The sequence below is a fragment of the Citrus clementina genome, unplaced genomic scaffold (genome assembly GCF_000493195.1).
Source record: "Citrus clementina cultivar Clemenules unplaced genomic scaffold, Citrus_clementina_v1.0 scaffold_1, whole genome shotgun sequence".
Taxonomy (NCBI): Eukaryota; Viridiplantae; Streptophyta; class Magnoliopsida; order Sapindales; family Rutaceae; genus Citrus; species Citrus x clementina.
In genome coordinates this window covers 27,556,561-27,583,205 of record NW_006263303.1, presented here as the reverse complement: position 1 = coordinate 27,583,205, position 26,645 = coordinate 27,556,561, and the positions used below count along the sequence as shown (strand labels likewise).

The window sequence follows — 26,645 nt, the reverse complement described above, 5'->3', positions numbered from 1 at the left end:
TTTAATTAGTTGGGGGTAGGGACCCTGTTGCTATCTCATTTGGATGATTTAAGTGTGCAAATGGAACCTTACAAGGAACATATTATCATGCAACAAATAAACATTATTGGGTCACGTCACGATGGAAGTAAAGAATAACTAAAGTGTTTGCTTTGTGTACTTTTGATTCTCAAAATCTGTAATATATTCCCTGTTAATTCCCAATTCCTATCCAATAACACTGTCGTAAACGGTATTCACATAGCACTTAAACAATGTGCCCAACATTAAATCTTAACTCTTCACTCTTAAGTGCGTTTTTACTGTTCTTTTTAAAATTTTAGATATCCAAGCAATTTTTTTTTTAAAAAAAAAAAAAAACTAGTGGCCCCAACAAAAAAAATGACGACATAAATCACCAAAAACAAACCCTCCTCTTACCTTAATCTCCACTATAAATACCCTGTAAACTCATCTGTTATCTGAGAACAATTCCCATTTCTCTTCTTCTTCTTCTTCTTCTTCTTCTTGATTCAATTAATATAATTCTTTCTTTCAAAAGTTTTCTCAAAAAATTAAACTAACTAGAAGAGATTAATTTATGGAGACAGCAAGACAGCCGTCACATGTTGTAACACAAAATGTTACGAGGACACACTCGCCGTGGCACTCACCAGTGCCATATTTGTTCGGAGGGCTAGCGGCTATGTTGGGTTTGATTGCTTTTGCTCTCTTGATCCTTGCATGCTCCTACTGGAAGCTCTCAGGCTACCTCGACAGCGGCGATAATGGGGCAGCTGGAGAGAGAGATTTGGAGGCTGGTGAGGGTAAACATGATGAAACTCAGAAGCCTCATCCTCAGGTTTTTGAAGAAAAGATTTTGGTGATTATGGCTGGTGATTTGAAGCCAACTCATTTGGCCACCCCAATGTCTAGTAGGTCCTCTTCTTTTGGTGATGATAGTAATAAGAGCTGCTCTTGCAGTGACAAGAACAATAATGAGAAATTGGAAGTAGTAAAGCAGCAGACTGCTAATAATGAATCACCAGCAGATCATCAAACCCATTAGATGATGATCTCTCAAAATTACAGGTTTTGCTGTGGTGTGGCCTTTTGTAGCAGATTTTTTTTTTCCTTTATTCTCTTCTTGTTCTTCTTTTTCATCTTTCTTTGTTGGTTCGGGAATGTAAATTTTGATGAGAATGAATGGAAGAATTAGCAGTTTTGCAAAATCTTACTTCTTTCAACATTTTTGTTAAAAAAATAAAAGAGCGAAATTCAGGTTTATGGAACTTGGTGATCAGACTGGTTTTTGGCATAATCCATAAACAAGAAATTAATTTAATTTTAATTTTTAAGAAAGAATTAGGTTAATTAAAAGTAGCGGCACGTGGAAGCTAATTAAGCAGACAGGACTTTGAAGTTTGAAGGAGGGCTTGATGCGGCGAGGTGAAGCTGTGCCACGGTGACACTGAGACTTGCACTTTCTCTTTCTAAATTATTTTTAATATTTTCTATTTCTTTAATATGTGAGCACCTTTTTTTTGGCCTTTTCTTCTTTTTTAAGCCTCTGGAACTGCAGCCTCATCACCTGCAACTGTACTAAATTAATTTCATGGCCTTCTTCTGTGGTCTAACCTTAAAGACTTAAAAGTCTACACCACAATTAATACAAATAATATTTAATTAAAATTAGCTAGGTAGCAACATATGTGTTCGAATTTTAAAGTCTCTTCCTGCTTGCTATTGAAATGTCCCAGACTTTTTAGTTTATGGCAATATTCTAGACTTTTGATAAGGTGGCTTTTTCTTAAATAAAAAATAGAAAAGCTGCAATGGAAACTACGATAAGAAGGAATGAAGTTTTGGATTTATTTATCAGATCAGATGCCCCCTCCTTTTTTTTTTTGCCCTTTTCATTTATATAAATTTTGACCCAGTTTTTGAGGCATTTTCACAAGTAATTTAGAGGCACTGATTACTCTCAACGTTTCTTGTGTTTTTTGTGTGCTACGGTCAATTGTTTCACAATTCAGAGGTCTCAACTAAGCAAATGTAATTTTTATGGCCAAATCTCAATGAATGTTATATGCAGTCCCGATCTACTACAAAATCCTGCAATTTTTTTAAAAAATTATTAAATCCTATAATTTAATAAAATTATGTCATTATACTATTAAACTTTATATCTTAATAGCTTTCGCAGACATTACATAAATTATATTATTAAACCTCATGACCTAATTTCTTCGAACTTTAACAAATTTAGGACTTTAAACTCGAATTACTTACATAGACATATATATATATATATAGCTTAGAAACTTCTTTTTTTGATTGAGGAGATTATCACTTTCCCCTCTCTTTTTTCATTCTTTTTCTTTTTCAAAAAAAAAAGGGAAAAGCGGCATCTCCCTCTCGGTGGTTTTCAAAAATTGTTTTTATCGAAAAGTATTTTATTTTTGCAAAGGAAAATTTGTGAAAATAAAATACCCACGTATTCGCACTGTTGTATTTATGTACATCTTGATTGCACTATTCCCACTAACATCATAATGGCAATTGCAATAGCAGTTAGCGAGAGCCAAAGAGATATGCGGATTGCGGCAGCAAGAATGTGCACTTTTCTACTGCATTTTCAAAAGCATAAGAGATAAAAAGCTTGTGCTTGTTCCATAAACTAAAAAGAAAATATTGTACGATCATCGTCTACAAATAGATGAAATACATTGAGAACCCTGTACGTTTATGGGAACAAAGTGCCCACAGATTTTTCCTTTTTCTTATTTTTTAAAATTAATTTAGGCATACTAACGTTTGCCAAGTGTATGTTTTTGGTTATCTTCTTGCTTTTTGCAGCTGCCAACTGCCTTTGCATCGAGTTTTTTCCGACGATGAAGGTGTATAATAAATTGATAATAGATGCTCTTTGTTCCTGCGTTTTCTTTAACCTTGTTGGGTTCTTTTCTTGTCTATGTAGCTCTGAAGATACTTCCCTATGCTGGCTGTAATCTTTTTTCTTTTTTTTTTCAGAAATAAAGGGTAAATTCTATTTTATCCCCTATACTTTGAGCAATTATTTAATTAGTCCATATATTTTCAAAAATCACTCAAAAATTATCCGAATATTATTCCTATAGTTGTTGAATTAAATTTTTTTAAAGAACATAATAGGATCTTTGTATGATATTAGTTAAATTCTAATGAGTCAACCATGTATCAATTAAAAAATAAAGACTAATAAAATAAATTTTAATAGAACATATACACAACGTGAACCTTTTGATACATGGGATAAGTGGATAATTAAAACTCAAAATGTAGGTCCACTCATTTATTGTTTCTGCATTAACAAAATCCACCCTATGCCGCTTAGTACATTACTAATCTTGCATAGTTTAAGTTATCAAATGTTCTCGGTATTCATTGGAATGCATAGACTCGCGTGCCTTAAATTAAGAACATGAATTTCTTATTTCTCGAATATAGAATATACCCTTTTTTTTCGCTCTCGTTGTTTCATGGTTCGATTTTACTTCTTAATTTTTTTTCCTTTTTGGATTATTATCATATTGTCATTTGTTTCAGAGAATTGATTGATCAACTACCATGTACCAACTTTTAGTTTCCACATCGAAAACTGTCCTCTGCTGCACGTAGACAAAATATAATATTTTTTTTCTTAAAGACTAATAAAAAATTCAGTTCTGTGCGAAATTCAAATCTATTTTAATGATATATTTAATACGCATGAAATTAATTTTGTAAATTAACTATTATTGGCATTACATGAGTGCTAGGTAATGTTTATGACATCCTTATCCAGATCACGATTTTGCTTCTTTCATTTAATTCAGATGCTTCCAGCTGCCTGTCTTCATAAATGAGGCTCTCATACGTGCTCTTGTTGGTTAAATTTCATTTTCCCACCTGCGTCTGTGTTGATATAAAAACAAAACCATTAATTACAACTTTCACTTGTTATATGTAGGGACAATGGGTGTTTCTCAAGAAAGAAAGAGGAAAAAAAGGGGAAAGGCTAATGAAAATCCTTCAGAAACTCTTATATAGAGTTAACTTTAAGATGATAAAACGAAAGAGATATTTAAAAATCCTTTGGGTTTGGCTAATGAGAAACAAGACCGTTACAAAGTTTTTAAGTATTTAAGAAAATATATAATGAGGTCGTGTTAAAGAACACGAATTGGAAAAGAATAGGAAAATAAAAATCTTCTACCTTTTTTTTTAAAAAATATTTGCATAGAATTTTACCGGGACTTGTCATGACATGATCTGTCATTATTTTCTTCTCCATTCACCAACAAGATATCGAGAAAATTTTGTGGCTATCTTTCCATGGATCAAAGCACAGCAAATTTCCATACGTTTGAATAGTTTGTTCAAATCTTTTTTTTTTTTAATAGAAAGTAGCATTACAGCATCATCCATTAGAGTCATTTTTCACATCTCCCACGCTAGCAGCCCATTATAATTAAAGTAATGTGCATTTGACTCCTACAGTTAAAGCTTTCTTTCTAATTGGCATGGCCTAGTACTGAAAATGATTAAAGACTGCTCGTGAGCCTCAAGAAACCTCACTAAAACCCTAATCTTGATGAACTAAAGTGACCCCCATGAATTGTATAATGGAGTAATGGAGTAATGGAGATCGTCGAAATATCCACTTCGAGTTTCTTGTGGCTGCAGATTGATTCATCTGGCATCTCTGAAACTGTATTGAAAATGAATGGAAACGAAACCCATGCGTGTGCCAATAATTGATGATTACTTGCGTCATCTCTTTCAACGTCAAATCAAAATGTTCCAATTACTATAAGAATGATATAGGAATGTGATGTCACTGAGAATTACTGCCTGCACTTTATTTTTCTCATTCTTAGATAGAAAGGCTTGAAATTTACAACTCAGAACGTTCATAAGTCAGGCCATAAATGGTTCATCTCGATCATTGGATCAACTTGACTTTTCCTTGAAATATTTATAGGGCCAATGATAAAGTGATGGGAAAAATAGTATACAATCATTATCAAAACAAAATTTTTTGTATTCATGCTTCACCATTGCACTTTGTTTCAACTAATTGTGGGTTACTGTTGTTTATTTGTTAAATGTCACAACAGTGATAAATTCTTTTTTTTTTTTATATTAATCATAAGTTATTTGTTACCTTTTCTAAATTTTATGTTACAAGGTTTTAGTTTGTAGATGGAATGAAGTATGTTGGGAGTGTAAATTAAAAATAAAATAAAAATCATTAAACAAGCCTGTTTTACTTAAGACTTTTCCTACTTAACAAATACGTAAATGAAGTGCATTAATTTAATGAGCAACCATTCTATTTTTAAATCCGAATTAAATTTTCAAAGGAGTTAAGTTTCTAACACCCCTTTAAATATTTTATAAAACCCCATATTTTGTATGTTTACGCTTTTGACATTAAAATAATTTATACAATAACAACCGTTATGTTTCCAAACTCCTTTTTCGTTCTTCAATGCCAATAAATATAGGACATTCGATCATGTCTTAATTAACTATGGGAAAAGAGTTTTAATTTTAAATTATCAACAATCAAAATTGAAATATAAATTCTAACAATTCGCAGAAGAAAATATATTGAATTTAAAAAAGTTTGCTTAAACAATGAATCTTAAAATCTTTTTCAGAAGAGAAAGTTAAGATCTTACGGGATTTTATTGAGAAATAGAAAGGAAGGATAATGAGCTGAAACAAGATTATCGGTAATGGAAAGTGATCAAATGGATTTATATTATGAAAGGAAATCTAAACAAAAATGAAAATAAATATGCAGGGATAATTTTGTAATCAAAGTTGCAAAGTGGTTTAAGAGTTTTTGAGGGGTGCAAATAGCATCACTCTTTTAAAAGGCCAATGGAAGAATTTCCGAGGCGGGCATAGCCTTCGATACAAACTAAACCCAAACTTGTGACATGGGCTGTTGTTGAACGAGGTCGTATATACGCCAAATGGGTAATACTTTCTACACTCCTTAAAGATTCTTTTATCACCCCACCTCTTGTAATGATAGCTCTTTTGTTATAGGAAATTACATAAACGATAAACATCTTTCCATATAATGATTCCTAGGTTTTTTTTAATCCTAATATATGGTATAATTAATTTTGTTGACAAAATCAATATGATTTTTAAATTAATGAAGAAATGAAGTACACAATAACGATAGTTTTATTATGGCGAAGTAGTCTACAAAATCTATTCTATATGATAGTAATTTTATATTTTTATTTTTTTTGGGTAATTTCATAAAGAAAGAGATATAAAATGAAATGTGGGGCTTCTTAAGAGGATAAAAGGGGTATCAGAAGATCTATTGATGACGGCTAATAACTGAAGGCTTATGCAACCGGTTGATCCACCACATGTGTGTAGGTGTAGCCCCATCCGAAAGTGAAGATGAGAGAAGGCAATTAATTGAGAATGTTGGGCTTGGATGAAATTTGCCATGCAGCTTACTTTAAAATGTAACAAATATACCCATTGTATTTCTCAACACACTCACTATCGTATATGCAATAAAAAGCTGTATCTTCGAAAATGGTCGTAGTGAAAAGGAGAATAAATGCTTAGCGGCACCGAAATGGAAAATCAAGTTGAGAAAATGTTGATGGATTCATCAACAATTAATCTTGCAAAGCATGTGCTCCAAGTGGAAAACGTTGGCAAAACATTGCAAAATCCGCTTGCAATGACCGATGAAAATGACATGAGAAAAAAATACGTTATTGATTGGACAAATTGAAAGTTAGTATTTAATGTCGGATTTTAATTTTCATTGTTTCTTTTCCAGTTTTGCATACGAGATTGCAACGGCCTTGGCTTTCTTTAATTGGCCAAATACAATTTTTGGAGATTATATTGTGTAGAATGCATGTCTTCATGCAGTGTGGAATCAACCGAAGAAGAGTACTTTTCTGTTATTAAATTGGGAACAAAGGTGGCCTATCTTGCATCATCATCGCCCGTAATTCAAACATTTGGAATGTCTCTCTCTCTATATATATATTTATATAGGGTATTGAAGTAGTCCAGAATCCTAGATTTCTTTAAAAGCTTAAAAAAATTTATTAAACCATATGATTTAATAGTATAATGATATGAATATATAATAATAAACTAGTTATTTTTTAAACCATATAACTTAGTATCTTTCTTGAACTTTAACAAAATTTAGGATCTCTTTTCTCACGCCGATTCCCTTATTTTTCTTTTCATACAGACACATTATTGGACCATATAATTTAATAAAGTCAGTGCGAACACGTTATTAATCATATGACTTTATAATAAATTAAACATTGACTCTATTAAATCATATATCTTAATAGCATATCTGCATGAAACATATATGAACAATGATAAGTTACCTAAATATTTTTTAAACTCTGTCAAGTAGGCAATCATATGAAAAAATAATAGTAAACTAAATAATTTGGAAAATAATATGAATAATTAGGGGTGGAACTAATGTGAAGATTCTGATAAGCTGATGACAGAAGCTTTACAGAACACTTCCCCAAGGATCTTGGATTAGAATCAATCAAGATGCCTCACAAAGACAACCAGAAAGCTTAATGAATTAATGACCTATTAGCTAAGACTAGGATTGTGTTTAGAAACAAACAAAGAAACGAATTGAAACCAAGAAATCACAGAACACAACTATATAACGCGGTTCAGTCAATTTGCACTGACTTACATCCACGGGGGAACAAACTTAACAGCTTCATTGATATGTCTTCAAGACTTGATTACAGAGATTAACAAGCACTCAATAATAACAAGAAAACTCCTGGTCTCAAGCTTTCTTTCTCTCGTTACAATGCTCTCAGTCTCTCAACAAAAACTCTCTGTTTTCCAACTGAGTATCACAGCTTATAAACCACCTCAGAGGCATTCCCAGAAACGCCCGTGAGGGCCATGTGCAATAATGGCTCTTTAACAACCTTTTGTATGCACGTGTTCTACTCGTGCTTCATTAACTCCAAAACAGCAAGACTGTATGTCGCTGTAGCAAGCAAAACATTTACTTCATGAAATGCAGTCTTTATGTGTCGTTTTACTGAAGTTATCGAGCATCACAAAACGCAAGCTAACACTGTCGTTTCAACCCCTTTGATTTGATTCACTGAATACACAACACAATGTATGGCCGAAGGTGGCAAAATAGGTTAAATATATTTTCAAAAAGGTTTAGGGTCTTCCTGAAATTTTGCAAATTTCTAGCTGAAATTTACGTTTAGCTTATCGGTTTATTTCCTCCTTAAGTCTGCTATGATTTCATTTAACCCCCAAAACCAAAATTCAACTTTGTATATATTAATTGCTTGTTAGCCCCTTCTCGCTTCCAACAACTGAAATAAAACAAATAAAAGCAATTCAAAAGTTGAACACTAGAAAAAACAGTAGATAGCGAAGTTTTTTTTCCTAGAGTTTATATTATCTTCTAATTCCTTATAAAATGGAAAAGTAAATGAATGAATTTAATTAATGGTGTTGACCAACCAGTAAATTAATGCCAAATGGGAAAATTTTATGAAATAGCCCAATAGCTATTATACTATATATCTAGGACTAGGCGTTGCATGTGGTTCAAAATTTATTATCCTTTCTTTGAGCAAATGCTTTGTTCATAAATTATCATGTAACTGGCCGGTATTTATGATTAATCCAAAATCTTTCAAATTTAAGTGTCTAACCCTTAATATTATTTAAGCTCCTAAAATTGAAGTGCTAAAAAATTGTAATTGGTCCAACAGGACAATGTCATCAACTATGCAAGATTAATTGTGTAAATATCTTACTTAGATGACGGACCATCCCACATGATACTCTGAGATGCTAAGATGGTCTCAAATTACGCTTTCATTTTGGAGTTCCGGATTAAAACTGTTATTAACATAATTAACTTAAATCATATTAATCAATTTATTAAACTGCCATCGATCAAAGTACTCCAGTTTAATTAATTTGATTTGTTCAACATGTTCCATTCAAGATTCCTTTTAATTCAACTGAAGCCGGCCGGCCAAGGGCGGCTTGGACGACAGGTGAAATGACAAGAACACCATTACTCAAGTTTAAAAGAGGAAACCCCTCCATCCTGGAAACTCTATAGAATTTTACAAAACTATGGGATCAGCTTTCAGTTGCTGTGGCTCAGAGAAAGTTGAAGAAGGGTGGGCAAAATTTTTATTAATTAAAAAAAAAAGTTAATCCTGCTCTAAATGTATTAGAGTATATTGATAATCTTATTTTTATTTAACTTAAGTTTTGTGTATTTTGCCGCAGACTAACCACAATTACTACACCTAATAATGCAACATGGAGAATTTTCACATACAAGGAGTTGCATACAGCAACTAATGGCTTCAGCGACGATAACAAGCTCGGAGAAGGTGGATTTGGAAGTGTTTATTGGGGAAGGACCAGTGACGGTCTTCAGGTAACGTGTACTCTTAGGACAGATGTTTAGAGGAGGATATATTCTTCATTTGGTTGTAGAGCTTATATATATATACACACACACCTGATTTCTTGGGTTTCTATTATTAATGCAGATAGCTGTGAAGAAGTTGAAAGCTATGAATTCAAAAGCTGAGATGGAATTTGCAGTGGAAGTAGAAGTTCTAGGAAGGGTTAGGCACAAGAATTTGCTTGGACTGAGGGGCTATTGCGCTGGGACAGATCAAAGGCTAATAGTGTATGATTACATGCCTAATCTCAGCTTGCTATCTCATCTCCATGGTCAATATGCTGGTGAGGTTCAATTAGATTGGAAAAGAAGAATGAAGATTGCGATCGGCTCTGCTGAAGGCATACTGTGAGATTAATTATTAAGTCTCCTTTCCCATAAAGTTTTGAAATAAACTGCATGACGTTAATTCAAAGATATTAATTAACAGCATTAATTTATTGTTATTAATAATTAGGTACTTGCACCACGAGGTGACACCCCACATCATTCATAGGGACATAAAAGCAAGCAATGTGCTCTTGGATTCAGATTTTGAGCCATTGGTTGCCGATTTCGGATTCGCAAAGCTGATCCCGGAAGGCGTTAGCCACATGACAACTCGAGTCAAGGGGACATTGGGGTACCTTGCACCTGAATATGCAATGTGGGGAAAGGTATCCGAAAGTTGTGATGTTTATAGCTTTGGAATTTTGCTACTGGAGATTCTCACCGGCAGAAAGCCCATTGAAAAGCTCCCCGGAGGAGTGAAAAGGACGATCACCGAGTGGGCGGAGCCGCTCATTGTGAAAGGGAAGTTTAAGGAGCTTGTTGATCCAAAGCTCCGAGGGGACTTTGATGAAAATCAATTGAAACAAGCTATAAATGTTGCTGTGCTGTGTGTGCAGAGTGAGCCTGAGAAAAGGCCTAATATGAAGGAAGTTGTGAATACACTTACAGGGTATGATCCTAGAGGAAAAGTGATGCAAACAAGAATTGAAAGTCTCGCATATAAGGAAGAATTATTGGCGTTCGATCAAACAACTGATGATGATGATCGTGATCCTGGCAATCAAGAATTGGGCGTTTTTGGTCACACGAAGGTGCAAAAAATGCGAGCTCCGTATAATCAGTTTGGAGATCAAAAGATGCATTAATCATGTTTAAAAATAAGCTTGGACGCAATCTTCATTTGTTGATTGCATCGCAATTCTTTCTTACAGGAGAAGGAGGAAAATGATTTCAAATAATTTTGTATTTTGGGTATAAATATTTGTTCTTTATTCATATTATGTTTCCGATACCATAATTAATTTAATTTGTTTGTCTTATTAAATGACTTTTAAGTTATCACATTTAATTAATCTGATTGGTTAATGCTAACAGATTACAATTATAGTCCGAAGAAGAAACAAGAAATTTTATTCGTTATTGATGTTGATTTCTTTGTCAGATGGCCATGTGTAATTCTTTATTAGGAAATTCAATAACCAATAGGTGCATAAGTATCTGTGCTTACGAAGTAGTTTGTAGGGTGGAAAGGCCAAAACCTCATCTAAATTAACGACCTTGTTTTCTTTTATTTCTCTCTCTCTCTCTTTTTTCTTATAAATGAAAATTAAGAAGTGCTCATTCGTTGGGAATATCTCACATCAATTGAGATTAGGTCTTAATTTAATGTCATAAGCTTGAGATAAGGGTAAGCGGATAACTCTCAACTCTTAAGTTAATTTTTGAATATTAAACTCTTAGGTTTTTATGTGACATCAAAACCAAGTTTATATATAAATAGGTCCGCATTATACATATGGACTTCTATAATTTTAATGAAATTTAACTTAAGCTCAAATAATCTTTCGAATAAACTTTTATTAAGCGGAGACCATACAGTAATTAAGTTTATTAGTTTGATGAAAATATATAATACTAAAAGTAAATCATACAGGTTAAGATAAATTTAATCCAACCAATTAAATTACGCCACAATAATTTATAAAAAACAAGTTGTACAAAACCAGAAAAGCAAATAATATCAAAGAGCAAGCAAATGTGTTCAAATTACAATCAAAAGAATTAAATTGAACACATAAAATGGTAGAAACTAAAATCACGTGTGAGAAAGCGAACGGTAGCTTGATAGGGTTACTATTAGTTGAGGACATTCAAACCTCGATCATAAGCTAAATTAAAAATACAATTACTCGACAATAAATATGAATAATCAATGTGTTGATTCCTTTAATATAAACCACTTCATGGGCTTTTATCCTAAAAAACAACTTATTGGGCTTTCAATCCAGTCCTATAAAATAGAGGCTGCTCAACTCAAGCCGGCAAATGAAAAAGAATAATAAAGTTTCAAAGCACTTGCTCATCTTGCTTCGACTTATATTTTCCCCAGTACTTTCTCAACATCCAAACAAATCCAAAACAGCTGCAAAACAATGAGGATTCACTGAATTGGTCGTCTTTATAATACCCATATATAAAGGATTTTTAACCAAATGGTCTGTATCTTGCTCACAACACATCGTGAAACAAAATCAAGAACGACTACCATATCATTTTCAATAACAAATCATAGAATCCTTATTTAATTCAACCATAATGATATAATTAAGTAATTAAACCATAGTACAAAAAACATATGATATAGAAGAGCTGTCAGATAAGTTCAACACATACATAATTAAGATCCAATTTATCACATCACAACCAAAAGCAAAACACACACACATACACACACAACAAATGAACTAAAAACTAAAATCATCATCACTATCATAATCAGAATCGACATCAATGGATTCATAATCACCAAAAGATGATGGCGGTCCTGCCCTTGCATACTTACTGCAACCCTCTCCACGCCTCCACTGCTCCTCTTTGTAAGACCTCATGCTCTCACGAATAGCAGCCTCTATTTCATCATCATCATACTTGGCAACTTTTTTCTTTTCCATTTCAAAAGTTTGAAGACTCTCCTTGATAACCTTCTCCATTAAAGCTCTCTCTTCTGCTTCTAAATCAGCTGCAGCCGCAGCTGGTGGCCTTTTCCTATTACTTGAATGTGGTGGTGGTGGAGGAGCATTATTTCTCATTCTGCTTTGCAATGCCTCTCTTGATGTCCTTTCCTTCTCTTCTCTCTTGAGAGAAAGCTGAACGAGTGCTTTAACCATTTTTTTGCATACATCATCAGGGCAGCGTTTACACGGCAACACATCCCCTCTCTTGCCAACAAGGTGCTCCTTGAAACGGGTAATCCCCTGCATTTCATGTCCACAAAAGTTGCAACTCACGCGGCTAGGCCTGTTGGGATCAATGACTCTGCAATATTGTCGAGCTATATCAATTGGTCTGCTCCCCATTATGATCAACTCTTTCAGTAGCTAATTAACCCTGCAAGATGATTGTGAAGCTACACAATGAAGTAAGAACATAGCTTTGAGATTGATGAGTTGTGCATTTGAATGTTGAATTAAAAGCTAGCTTTAATAATTGACTTCATTGGCTTTCTAGCTACCTAACCATCAAAGGAAATTTTACACTACCGTTTTTGAGCTTTGAGCAGCAAATTTCTAGTGAACAAGACTATATTCGTGTGGATGACATTTCTACCCTAATAATAAGGATACTTCAAATAACGTATGTCAATAGTTTCTTCTGGATCACAGAGTCCCTAAAATTACTCTTAGAATTTAAATCAAATTTCTGATTTTCATGCACATATATGATATATGTATATCATGTGTACATGTAAAAGAAAATTCCATTTTATCTATTTATTTGTCATTGTAAGTAATTACTTTTAAGGGTACTTCGATACGATAACAAGAAATTTCATTGAACTCTAGGTGTGAAGAGTAATATGACTATTTTTCCCCTTTTGTTCATGTGACTAATTTACTCAGGAACTAGACTATTATTGGATAATGTGTAAGTTTAACAATCGAGAAAAGAGATTGTTCAAACTCAATTAATAAAATAGCAAACCTTTCTAAATGAGAGAGCAATAATTTATGTGTGAAATAATTTTGGTTGAATCCAAACACTCTATACACCATACTAAAGCACGTCATTTAACTGCTTGATTATTAATATCTAGATCCAAATTGACTTCATAGTTTACCTAATCTTTCCAATTTCCAAATTATCAAGTATTTTTCTATTCAATATTTTGTAAGCGATGATTATTTTTGTAGTCAAATATGTAGAACATAATCTACTTAATAATCATACTTGAAGATATTCAAACCTCGATCATAAGCTAAATTAAAAATACAATTACAATTACAATAAAATTATCAATAATTTATCTCCCTTTCGTAAAAATGGTATTATATAATCAAAAACGAATTCCAGAAATATGGATTTTAAATCTAAGAAATCTTAAGCAAAATTAAACAAGATCTCAAAACTAATTTAACTTATCTAGTAACAATAAATTATTACATCGACCCAAAAAAAAAAAAAAACTGAGAGAACTGAGGAACAAGCTCCTTATCTCACAACCAAAATATTCAAAATCACATAAAAATAATAATGAGTATGATATACCTATGATAGAATCTGAAACCAACACGATGTCTTGTATGAATAATTTTCTCAGATCTGTTTCACACTTCTCTCAAACTCTTTGTTTTTTTTTTTCCTTTAGCTCACACCTTGCACTGCTCAGTAGATTATTTTTGTCAAATTTTGAAAGAATTTGTCTGATATATATTTGTCACACCAATCATATCCTTTTTTTTCTAAATAGCTTAGTTCTGAACCTTTTTGAGTAGCCTCTTAAAATCAGATGGATTTGATTATAGCGATTTTGTCTAAAATGACTCATCCAAACAAGTAAATACTAACTTACCATTTAATCCTTAAGTGTTATTTGACATCCACTTGCATACCTTATATTATACATAACAAAAGTTTATGAAATAAATATAAAGTAATGTGGTATTCATTAGAAAATAAACCAATTAGTTGGCTTCTTGTATTGAAAAATAAGAGGTCAAATATTTAATCCCAAAAAGGATATAGTACGTTCAATTTAGAGTGGATGCATGATAATTATTAAAAAAATGCGGCATTCATTAAATAGACAATGAATTTTCAAAATAATTAAAATGAGGGTAAGATATCAATTTTTTTTTTTTTGATATGGGCGTATATAATAAAGAAAATATTTAATGAAAATAAATATCACATTATTAATCAAATATAGTCATACAAAGTACTTAATTATTTTCTTAAATATAAACCCCATTTATGAGTATTCAACATCATCATAATTGAGAGCTTTAAAAATAATTGTAATACATACAAGAAAATTTTATTAAATAAACATAGGATATAGGAGTAGCACTATATTCCAAATATTTTACTCTGTAAGTGATGTGACATTCACATAATATCCAGATGGTGTGATAAAAATAATTTTTTAGATGAGTAGCGTTACACTCCTACTCTTAGACAACGAATGATAAATTAAAAATGTTGTGTCATTCCTATCCTTATATATATATATATATATATATATATATATATATATATATATATGTATATGTTTATATGTGGACATCTGGTCTTATTAATAATAATGACCTACCATAAATACCAAACTGCAAAGTCGAGCGTTAAGGTGGTTATTTTTTTCAACCGGCTGCCTCGATTCTTTCCCCGTCTTTCGATCAGCCCACATTAATTGCATCCGATGGGGCGATGTCAAGGCTCACAACCGTGATGCTCAACGTAGCATGCTTATCGGTTCAAGTTTGCGGGGCTTTTTGTGGGTCAGTCACCCCATGAATCCTTACACAAGATTGGACTAAAGGCGTCACAAACAAGCTTTTTTCAATTATTATTTTTTTAATTAATATGATGCCATTTAAACCAAAACCATATATTATTAAGGAAAAAAATAAAATTATAATAAAAAGGATGGGGTTATTTACACTCTGAAAATTACTCTGCACACTTTATTACTTTATACATGTGCGCTAAATTTAAAAAAATAAGTTTTACTTTATACACTATTGAAAATGTCAAAAAAGACCTTATTTAAGCTAGTTAAATTAATTTACTCAAAACACATCAAATTATTTAGCACATCCAAAATGAATTAATAACAATTTAGTGTATACAACAATGGAATCAATTTATGTTCTAAACAAATTCTTTAACATAAGTTTTAGTTATTAGTTTTTGTCTATTAAAGAATATGTTCAATATTGATTTTTATACCCTGATTTTTTAACCTAAAAATTGAAAAAAAAAATTGGCCATTTGCCCCCACCCCAAAAAAAAAAGGAGCAGAAGAAGAAGTAGTAGAGGAAGAAAAAGAAGAAGAAAAAGGATAAGACTATAAAAAATACATTTTTAAATAAAAAATAAAAATATATTCAAAATATGTTAAAAGTATTGGTTTGCTTCTTGTTTAACTAAATAGAAAATAATATTTTTAAGGGTTTATGGCGAGAGAATTATATATTCCATGGTGAGTATCCTGTATAAATATTTAGAGTAATTATATAATATTAGTTTATAAGAGAGAGACCTTATTAGTAATTCATACGACATGTATCTTGTAACAAATAATTTATTAAAATAAGTGTTTAGATTAATTTTTAGAGGGTAAATAATCTCAGCCTAATAAAAAATATAACTCGTTGATCATTTTTATTTACTTACTTATCCATTGAACATAAAAGAAGTGTACATTTAGAACTATAATTCTCCCATAATATGAAATTTAAAAATTTTATATCATATATATGGTGTAGGTACGATTTTAAACTTCATATAATAATAATTAAAAAAAAAACTCCTATCAAAAGAAAACATTGATCCTATTAAGCCACATATGGGTCAGAAAAAGACGGGGAAAGTGTAGCCAATGAAGTTTGTAAATGAATTTCGCAGATACGGGTTGAAGAAGAAAAAGTTTGAATCGAACTTATGAATTGATATTGGTTTAGTTTGAACTTCAAACTTGAAGCCCCATGTCTCCAACTGTGTTCCACTTTCGGAACATCATAAATAATTTGGTGTATACGACAGAACAGGGAACAATAATTGTATATCATATGAAAATGATATTTTCTTTTTTATAACTGATCTGATAATTGTACTATGTCGAAGCCAATGAAATTTCTTTTCTCTTGTTTATAATTTTGTAATGATTGATTACGTGTAAGCAACTGTGTTACATAACATAAGCATTTTTTTCCCCATATTAAAGCCAATGGTGTTGGAATATGATTTTCAGATTCTTGTGTCTTTTATTATAATATAATGATATTGGTGAGCTCTACTCACAGCTCGTAATTTTGCGATTCTTTTAATGATTAATTAATTACTCGCTCGATTGTTTATACAGATGAGGTTATACCCACCCACATATCCAAAAAGGAGAAAAAAAAAAAAAGATTTCGGTATGCTTCAACTATTTTTTTTCACAGCGCAAATCTCGTTTTAGATCTATAATACATATTCTTGTCTAACATTAAATTTCTTCTAAATGGAAAAAAATAAAAAATAAAAATTGAAGGATGTCGGCATCCCTAAAGTTTGATCTAATGTATACGTATATCCTAACATTTTTTGAAACAAGTAATAAACATCTTATTATTCATATTTTTGTTTATTTGAGAATATGAAACATATCGTTAAATTCTATTATGTAATTGTAAAGGTGAGATCGATTTTACAAAGGAGTAATCGGATAAGATGCATGCTTGACGTTAACAGTAGAGCCAAGCCTAAATTGAAATAATGGTTGTTAGTTAAAATATTGGGATTTGCATTTACATTAGGACAAAATTTAGGGGTCCCGAAGTTCATTTCCTCTATTTATTTTAGATAATTCGATAAACAAAAATTGAAATTAAAGATACCGAATTTGGCAAAATTATGTGTAATTCAATAAATTTTGCAAAATTATAATATATAAGGTCCCCGACCATTACATGTAATCATAGATTTGTTGTTGCTGTTCACGATTGTCTTGTAATGTACAGGACATTTCTTAGATGACACGCTTGTAATGTGTAGCCTAAGACAAAGCTTTAGCTACGTTCCATAATTGTTAGAATAATGAATATGGCCAAACGAAAACATTAATTATATGAATCAATCTCTCTCTCTCTCTCTCTCTCTCTCTCTCTTATCCATGATGAAACATGTTAAACGGCTAGTGTCATCTGAAAGTTTCATTCATGATAAAGGGGAGAGACTTCTTTGGGTGGCAAATAAAAACTTTCCTACCAAATCCATCGAAGAAGCGCTTTTTTTTTTTTTATTAAAAAAAAGGAGTTATGAATTTTGGCTTCGCTAGCAAGACAAAATCAAATACACCTAGCCACAAACAGCATGCACCTTTGCTTATACCCCAAAGCATCCACAACCATAGCATTAATCTTGGTCCAAAAATTTTCCAAAGGTAAAAGAGATAGACACAAAACAAAAGATTGATCACTTTTTCACTTCTTCCCAAGTCTCTAAAAGTGATTTTAATGCTTCTTAAACAAGAATGATACAATAAAAGTGAATGTTGGTTCACTCTTCCTACTAACCTCAATCATGCTTGTATACTAGCCCCTCTACTTATAATCTTAAGTGGAGTTTCATTGCTCTCATGGTCAATAACCAGATTCAAATTTTCTTGATTGACAATTGTTGGCCAATTTTTTGATACAATGGTTCATTCAGCTCCTTCAAAAATACTTATAGGAATCTCATTAGACCCAAATGATAGCAAGGAACTTCTCTCGTGGGCAATCAAAGTCCTTGCTCAACCAAATGACAGAATTGTGGCCATACACGTTCTTGGTTAGTATTGCTTATAATCGTTTGAAACAAATGGCATTGAGTGAAATGGAGACAAATTGAATATTTTCAACATTGTTGATAATGTTTGTGAATGTCTGATAAAATCAAGCAGTTGGAGAAGAATCAAAGAAGCGTGGATCAATGGCGAAAAGGCAATCACAGATTCGACGAGCAAAAGCTCATGTCATATCAGTGCTGGGAGAATTCGCCGGAACCAGCCAGTCTAAGCAGGTATTAATTTTTTTTGCCTCAATATTCTGAAAATACAACATCGAAGTTAAAAATACTCATTCAAATAAAATTCTCAGGTAAATTTAGAAGCTAAAGTGGGGTTTAGCACCAGTATTGGAAGAGGTCTCATCGAAGAAGCAAAATCCATTTCAGCTGATTATCTTGTTCTTCGCGGTTCAAGAAATCATTCCAATAAGTAAGAAACCAATTTCTCTGACAGAAATTTCAATTATTCTTTGGTATGGCCTATCATAATTCAATCTCTTTCTTTTTTCTTTTTCTTTTTTTATTGTCCCTCCAAATTCGTTTTATAAGAATGTCGCGAGATGTTACAAGGTACTGCTTTCAGCATGCCCCAGGAGGCTGTACAATAGTATCGCTTGGGAAATATAGGGAACCACAAAAAAGTTCAAGTTTCAATTCTGCAAAATCCGAAGGTCTTGCTTATTAATTTCCATAACTACATTGATGGAATATTTATATCAATTTAAATTTTAAAGGCTCTAAAATATGTGATTTACACAGCAGAAACTTGTCAATTGAGTTCAAGGTGGTTGAACAAGAGTAATGATAGTGGCAGAGTAGCCTCCCCTGTTGAAAAGCACATTTTCGGGGAAACAAAGAGTGAAAACCCTTCACCAAGAACTGTTCTAGATGAACTTGAAGGAGAATCTAACACCACAGAAGATGATACATTTAGCGTCGAGGACTCGAGCATCTCACAGTCTCCTCCTCAAGCTCCCAAGACCAAAGGCCTATCCAACACAAGGATGCGAATGTCACCCGGAAAATTTTTTACTTCAATCCTCAGCTCACCATTAAGAAAAAGAAATGGCAGTTTATCTAATAAAGAAAAGCATCAGCCTCTGTTAACTTGTTTCAGCTATGAGGAAATCTCAAGTGCCACAAACAACTTCCACTCAGGTAATAAGTAAACAAAATTTCCTATGACAAAATGTTATGCATTATTGGTAAAATTTAATTTTAAATTAGTTGCTTGGATGTTCAGAAAATATGGTGGGTCAAGGAGGATACTCAGAAGTGTATAAGGGCAATCTTTCGGATGGAAGAAAAATTGCAGTGAAGAGATTGGCCAAAGACAACAAAGATGCAAAGAAAGAGAAAGAATTTCTCATGGAATTGGGCATAATTGGACATGTGTGCCATCCTAATACGGCAACATTGGTGGGTTGCTGCATTGAAAATGGACTCTATCTGATATTCAACTTCTCACAAAATGGCAATTTGGATGCCGCATTGCATGGTAAGAAACAACGAGTCTGTTCTCAAAGTTGGCATAATTCACAAGATATTGCGGTTTTTTTATTTCTAATTTTGAAAGAATTGTCAGATGAAAGAAGCAAATCACTCGAGTGGCCTATTCGATACAAGATAGTGCTAGGAGTAGCAAGGGGACTGCATTATCTTCACAAAGGTTGCAAGCGGAGAATAATACACCGAGACATAAAAGCCTCCAATGTTCTTCTGGGCCCTGATTTTGAGCCACAGGTAAATAATCAAACAACTTAATTGTATCAATGTTGCAGTAAAAGTGTTGCTCAAAGAAGATTCCGAATATAATAGCTAGAGTTTCTTCTCTGTTTAGATTACTGATTTTGGACTGGCAAAATGGCTGCCAAATAAATGCACCCACCACGCTGCGATCCCGATTGAGGGCACATTCGGGTACTTAGCACCGGAATACTTTATGCATGGAATCATTGATGAGAAAACGGACGTTTTTGCATTCGGGGTTCTTCTTTTGGAGATCATAACTGGTCGGAAACCTGTTGATTCATCAAGGCAAAATCTTGTCTTATGGGTATGTGAAACTCTCGACAACGTTACATTTCCTACTTTATATACTGATGTAGGATCCTTTCCTAATATCTTAAAGTCATTTATAACCACTCTGGTGCTCAAAAGAGTTTCATATACATACAGGCAAAGCCCCTGATGGAATCTGGTAATCTCACAGAGCTAGTTGATCCAAGCCTGGAAGGCGAATATGACACGGATCAAATGCATAGACTAGTGCTAACAGCTGACTATTGTGTGAGACAAACCTCAGCATGGCGTCCATCAATGAGTGAGGTACATATATGCTTTAATCAGTTTCCATAAGTTTCAACCCATTTGCTGCAGAGAACAAGTTTCAATCTTTATTGAACCTTTTATTGGTCTATTTTCACAAGGTGTTAGAGCTTCTAACAAGTGGCCATGACTCTGAATTTGCAAAAAGCTGGAGGATGCCCGAGTTTACATCTGATGAGCTTGATGATTGCTCAATGTTTTTCGGATATGAAGTGCCAACAGATATCGATTTGGAGGAGTTTTTGTAGATTATTCAGGTTTCTGGTGACATGAAATGGATATAGTTAACTGAATGTTAGTAGATCAACAACCGGGTAGAGTTTGGTTTCCTTCTATATGTAGCTAAAGGGTTTTATATTCATTTTCTCTAATTAATCTTACAATGAGTGACATTGTTCTTCTTTGTATCTCATGTTGAGAAGAATAACATTGCTCTTTTATAGATCTAAAGATATGCAAAATGGAAATATTGTACTATTTTGATCTACTGTATGTGGGCTTACTTTGTAAAATTTTCAAATCAAATATAGATGTATTTGAGAATAAATTTTTCTTCTTTTGCAATTCTTATTATCACCAATGTGTCTCAAATACATCAATAAGTCCAGTATACAAACCGAATGAACGGTTTCTAGCTATGAGAAAGTATTATTTTTTTTACTACGGAATATACTTCCAAATATTAAGTAAAACAATAAAAAAAATCCCACGAAATGAGATGCATAAAGGCATTTTACAGAGTGCGAACCACTTGAAGGGCCAAACTTTTTAAAATGGGCCTGATGCCTTAAAAGCCCTCGGATAGAATATAGATGAATGCCCAACGCCAAGAACGGGAATTGCTCTAAGGACAAGCCCGAAAAGTCGAACAAAATCGATCTAAAGATAATATATTAGGGTAATATTCAACAAGATCGATACACAAATGATTAAAAATGATTATATATTTAAATAAAGACACATGTCAAAATAAATAAATAAATAAATAAAGGTTATTCATCTAAAATCATGTAGACTTAGCGTAACCTCCATGGCTAAACTCACAATCACAAACAATAGTGTTCACGAACCAATAAATCGCTTTAAAATGTTTAAACTAAAGTTCATAAACCCAATTTCGAAAGGGAAAATAATCTTGTAAAAGGACATTCAACTGTTTATTATCGGAAAATATTGTGGATTTAATGATACCTCCATAGCTAACCTCACAGTCACAAACAATAAAGTTCACGAGTCAAGAAATCACTTAAAAAGTCTAGTTTAAGTTAATAATAAACCCAATTCCCGTTTCCCGAAAGGGAAAATAATCTTGTAAAAAGACATGTAACTGTTTATTATCGGGTCGACCCGTTGACTCTTGCCGGTGGATGAAAAGGTAAAACAGATGGTGTTTAGGAGAGCAAGTGGGGAAATAAGAAGAAAAGGAGGACCACGTCAATGTCAGAGAGCTAGCTAAGGGTCCGTGTCGCAGTGAGCCCACGGGGCGATGGGGGCGTGGGGCGGTGACGCACGTGAAGGGGATGAGGTACATGGCCCCACTCAATGTCCCTTTCGTGATGGGTCCCACACTTTTCACAATAATTTACGTCACATGCATTCCAAGCCCCGACACCTGTGTTTCTCACGTCCCTTTCTCTTCCATCTCCATCTCCACGACTTGTTCTTCACTCACCAATGAAACCATCTCAAAAGATTTTCTTTTTTTTTTCCCCCTTTTTTAGGTCTTCTTTATTTGATTAATTTTAGTGGTAGCTACAAGATCTATTATTATTATAGTTCAGAGAAGATCAATGATCTTGCTTGCAATGTCTATTCAAGGGAAGAATTGGAAATGAATGTATTGAACTCCATGCGATCGACCAGATATGTATATATAAATCACATGTAGTTTAATTCTCTACTTAATTTGAAAAATAATTAGAACATTTAAGCTGTATGAGACTTTTCTTCTTCTTCTTCTTCTTCTTTTATTGGCATTTACAGTTTTGAACTTCTTGTTTAACCAAAAGATTTTTTAGTTGAATTGCTCTGTACTTCTAATTTTGTTTCTGATTAATAAAAATATCTTTCAATAATAATACTAATAATAATAAGTACCATATGAGGAGAAATTTTTCACTAAATGATTTATGCATATACACGATTAAATTTAAATTTTATTTGTTTCTTTTTAGGGAAAAAATGGATACATCCCCCAACGTTTAGAGAAATGAATAAAAAGGTCTCCTAATATTTTGAAAAAGACACTTAAAGCCTAAATTATTAACCGATTTTTTTAATTTGAACAGAAAAATTATTTTCAACTAATAATTATCATTATCTCCCTCAAACATACTAGTGAGTATATTGACTTATCCATTTTGCCCATAAATTGTTAATAGAATTACGCATATACCCTTATTGATAAGGGTTGAAAGTTTGCAGTAAAAATCCAATTTGATAGACGCCACAGTCACAAGTTTTATTATGTAGGTTAACGATAAATGTTTTGTTGTTCTCATCCATTACCTCAAATTCAAATTCATTAGCCAAAAGCACCCATACAAATCTTCTGTGTTGCCTGGAAATGTTCAACTTTCTCCTCACGGTTGGAGGTAGCTTCCTAATCCAAAACATATGATCACACAACAAAAAGCAAATTCATTGTTTTCTTTAATGATTATTGGCAGGAGAGAAACAAGCAAATTCTATAAAAATCCAATTTAATAGACACCACAGTCACAAGTTTTATTATGTAGGTTATCAATAAATGTTTTGTTTATTGATATTCATTACCTCAAATTCATATTCATATTCATTAGCCAAAAACACCAATACAAATCTTCTGTGTTGCTTGGAAACATTCAACTTTCTCCTCACAATTAGAGGTAGCTTCTTGATTCAAAACATATGATCACACAACAAAAAGCAAATTCATTGTTTTCTTTAATGATTATTGGCAGGAGAGAAACAAGAAAAACATACATGATAAGCAACTAAATAAAGACTAAGGACTAGGAAAAACTAGATATGTGTCAAAGGCAATCCCATATATGATGATCCCCTTTTCTGCGCAGAAATTTTCTTCTGCATTGTAAAAATGCAAGTTAATCAGATTTGTTTGCCTTCTCTGAAATCAAACAAGTTAATCAGCAGTGGCTTTAAGCCACGAACAGCAGCTTCATGGCAAGAGCAGCGTCATGATTGGCTGGGCGCAAGCAGTGACTGGACACAAGCAACAGCACGAACAACGGCTGGGTACGAGTGGCGGCACAAACCACGGTAAGGTCTATGTGTGGCGAGTTAGGGAGTTAATGGTTTGTGATTTTTTTGATAGGGTTTTAAGTTTAATCGATTTAGTGTCTTAAGTTTGTAATTTTTAGATAAGGACTTTCAGGTAAATTCACTAGATTTGTGAGGGAATGTACTAAAATAATCTTTTAATTATTTAATCAAACTGGATCTATTAATGAATTAGGGTTTAAGTGTCATTTTTTAAACTTTAGGAATTTTTGTATCCCTTTTCCTAAAAATTTGAGGTCTATTTATCTATTAGTGTTTTTCCCTTCTTTTTATATCATAAACGTATATTAAATTCTCCCCAAACCTTATTCAAATTTGAATCCAAATTTCTTACATCACTCCAAAATTTACACCGAATTTTTTTTTTTTGGCTTATTTAAATTCATGTAGTCATACTACCACATTTGACTTTTTTTTTTTGGCATGGATAAATTTCAACAACTATTGACAAAAACGTTTCATCACAAATTTATAACAAAATACTTATTGTCTTTATCCTTCGAATGCAGTTATGTACTCCTGCTTCATCAACTTACCCATCATTATTCATCATCTTCGAACTTAAACTAAATGAATTCTACCAAACTCATCGGATCAAAAAAATTAATTAAAACCTAAATGAGATGATCAAACATAAAAGAACTTCAATCAAACATTAGACATACTTATGCTTGTGGATTGTGGCTAAGGAAACAGCTAGCAGACTCTTGATATGCAAAGATTGACATTCCATGCATATTACTGTCCCCGCAATTAAAACTTTATATCAAATATGGCAAAACATTTAGGAAATTGAACCTCAACCCTAAACCAATATCGCACCAATTATTTTTAATTCTGGAAAACGGTGTAGACCAAACTTACTGTAGAATTTCTCCAAACTTAGAACCCAGCCACATCGCTTTCCTAAGGCATCAACTGCTTCGATCGTTTTGGATCGGTATGGGCTGCTTTCAAGAGCTTGGAAAATGATCCCAACGAAAACTGCAGCCACTAGTTGTAGATATTGCAATTTCTAATTATTACATGAATCGAAAGGAAAAAAAAAAGATAAAAAAGAAATCTCTTATGCATCGTCGTAACGGGGGCACTCGAAAGGGCACAAATAATATGGTAAGGAAATGTTTCTGAAAGCGAAGATCTAACTGCCTCAAGATGCCCGGAAGCAAGTTTTTGTAATTGTGAAATTTGTAATATAATCGTTAACACGAAAAAAATATTTATTAAAGTGAATTTCTCATCTTCAGAAAATTTTATATGGTAATCTTAAGAAACTCGACATCATCTTGTTTAATGGTTACTTCGATATGAATTTTTTTAATACTAAAATTTCTGCTAATATAGGATACAGTGACAAAATGCTCTATCAATTAATTATTAATAAATTGATTATATGCTTGTGTGTGTACATAGTAAGATGATTTTTTTCTTCGTTTGGCACTAGTTTATAAAATGTTTTTTATTCATGGAAGTTCTGCTACATCTATTTAGAAAAGTACAAAATTTTCAGTTGAAGAGAAAATCATTTGCCAACCAATAATAAAAACCAAAATTAATCAAATTTCTATCTAGCAAAATTTATATGTTATTTGATACACATTCAAGCAACCCAACACTTTTTAACTTTTTGTTAATAACAGAGGCTATATCACAAGAGTTATGGAAAAAAGAATCCCGAAAGGTTAATTTTGAGCTTTGACTTGCAAGTACAGCTCTCAAGGTACTTGACATCAACAATAGCATTATTAGATTTAGTTCTCCCTCCCTCCCTCCCTCCTTCCACACTCCACTAATTCAATTACTATTAGGTTGCGATAGATATTAATTAGTCAGAGAGAATCCTTTAGACTTGTAATTAGAAATGTTGCTTCATCTAATAGAATATATTCTTACAACTTTTAACAAGTGATATTAAAATCAAACTTTAACTGTCAAAATACTTTAATAACTCAACTGTGCATATAAGTAAGATATGTCTCTTCACCTAATACAATAGTCCTTTAAATTAGATAATTAAATGTCTTATGTTTGTCTCTAACAAAAATAATGATACATTCAGTGTTGTTTTTTCTTCTCCCATTTTTTCCCCTAAAGGTATAAAAAATACCAAAATTTGTATATATAGGAAAATAATAAAATGACAAAAATTTTTTTCAAATTCTCAATCGTCAAAATCAACTTTAGTGTAACGTCGATGCTGGTCCTCGTAGATTTAGTTGTAGTGCTGAGAAATCTAAACTGACCCAGTATGTATGTGTAGGGTGTCCTACCAACATGAAAGCAATAAGTTTCAGTTAAAGATTATCTTGATTATCAGTTTCAAAGCACTTTAAGCAAGTCAGCTTTTTTTTTTTTTTTTTTTTTGGGCATTACTTTATCAAACGAAATGGATTTATTTTAATTATTTTTGGAATTAAAAATAGTAAAATACAGTCTTTTAACTGTAGTTATTGAATAATAACGTATAAATAATTAAATTTTAACCATACATGAGCATATATGTAATGTGTCACAAGATCTATAAAATTCAACACAAACATCTACATTTTATTTAATATTCTTAAAAGTGTCATCAAGTCAATTCTTAGATCTCAACAATACTTAATTCAATTCCTCATAGTTATTTTCTTTAAATAATTTTCTTTATTTCCAAAAATATAAACAAACAATATCAAATGGATTAGCTTTATGATCGCAAGATCCAGGGGACCAATTTAAAAAG

At 32.4% G+C, this 26,645-nt stretch overlaps 3 protein-coding genes across 3 annotated transcripts; all 3 read left to right on the top strand.

Annotated features, from left to right (window-relative positions):
* Positions 1-557: 557 nt before the first annotated feature.
* On the top strand, positions 558-1,140 carry LOC18054614 (protein GLUTAMINE DUMPER 3). The gene has a single exon (XM_006453383.2). It carries the CDS (start codon positions 581-583, stop codon positions 1,046-1,048), a length of 468 nt encoding a protein of 155 aa, XP_006453446.1. The 5' UTR covers positions 558-580; the 3' UTR covers positions 1,049-1,140.
* An 8,031-nt stretch (positions 1,141-9,171) lies between these two features.
* LOC18054613 (PTI1-like tyrosine-protein kinase At3g15890) lies at positions 9,172-10,650 on the top strand. Its single transcript, XM_024177931.1, has 4 exons — positions 9,172-9,218; positions 9,331-9,484; positions 9,600-9,862; positions 9,972-10,650. Exons 1-4 carry the CDS (start codon positions 9,172-9,174, stop codon positions 10,648-10,650), a joined length of 1,143 nt encoding a protein of 380 aa, XP_024033699.1.
* A 7,533-nt stretch (positions 10,651-18,183) lies between these two features.
* LOC18054612 (probable receptor-like serine/threonine-protein kinase At5g57670) lies at positions 18,184-20,889 on the top strand. The gene is made up of 10 exons (XM_024178101.1): positions 18,184-18,316; positions 18,429-18,547; positions 18,625-18,743; positions 18,863-18,984; positions 19,073-19,471; positions 19,557-19,811; positions 19,899-20,056; positions 20,154-20,369; positions 20,492-20,641; positions 20,743-20,889. The coding sequence occupies exons 1-10, from the start codon at positions 18,184-18,186 to the stop codon at positions 20,887-20,889; spliced, it is 1,818 nt and encodes a 605-aa protein (XP_024033869.1).
* Positions 20,890-26,645: the final 5,756 nt, after the last annotated feature.

Coding starts and splice junctions, on each gene's coding strand:
- LOC18054614 (XM_006453383.2), top strand. CDS start 581: ATGGAGACAGCAAGACAGCCGTCACATGTTGTAACACAAAATGTTACG.
- LOC18054613 (XM_024177931.1), top strand. CDS start 9,172: ATGGGATCAGCTTTCAGTTGCTGTGGCTCAGAGAAAGTTGAAGAAGG. Junction 9,219..9,330: donor TCAGAGAAAGTTGAAGAAGG/GTGGGCAAAATT, acceptor ATTTTGCCGCAG/ACTAACCACAATTACTACAC. Junction 9,485..9,599: donor GGACCAGTGACGGTCTTCAG/GTAACGTGTACT, acceptor TTATTAATGCAG/ATAGCTGTGAAGAAGTTGAA.
- LOC18054612 (XM_024178101.1), top strand. CDS start 18,184: ATGGTTCATTCAGCTCCTTCAAAAATACTTATAGGAATCTCATTAGAC. Junction 18,744..18,862: donor TCAAGAAATCATTCCAATAA/GTAAGAAACCAA, acceptor TCGTTTTATAAG/AATGTCGCGAGATGTTACAA. Junction 19,472..19,556: donor CACAAACAACTTCCACTCAG/GTAATAAGTAAA, acceptor TTGGATGTTCAG/AAAATATGGTGGGTCAAGGA.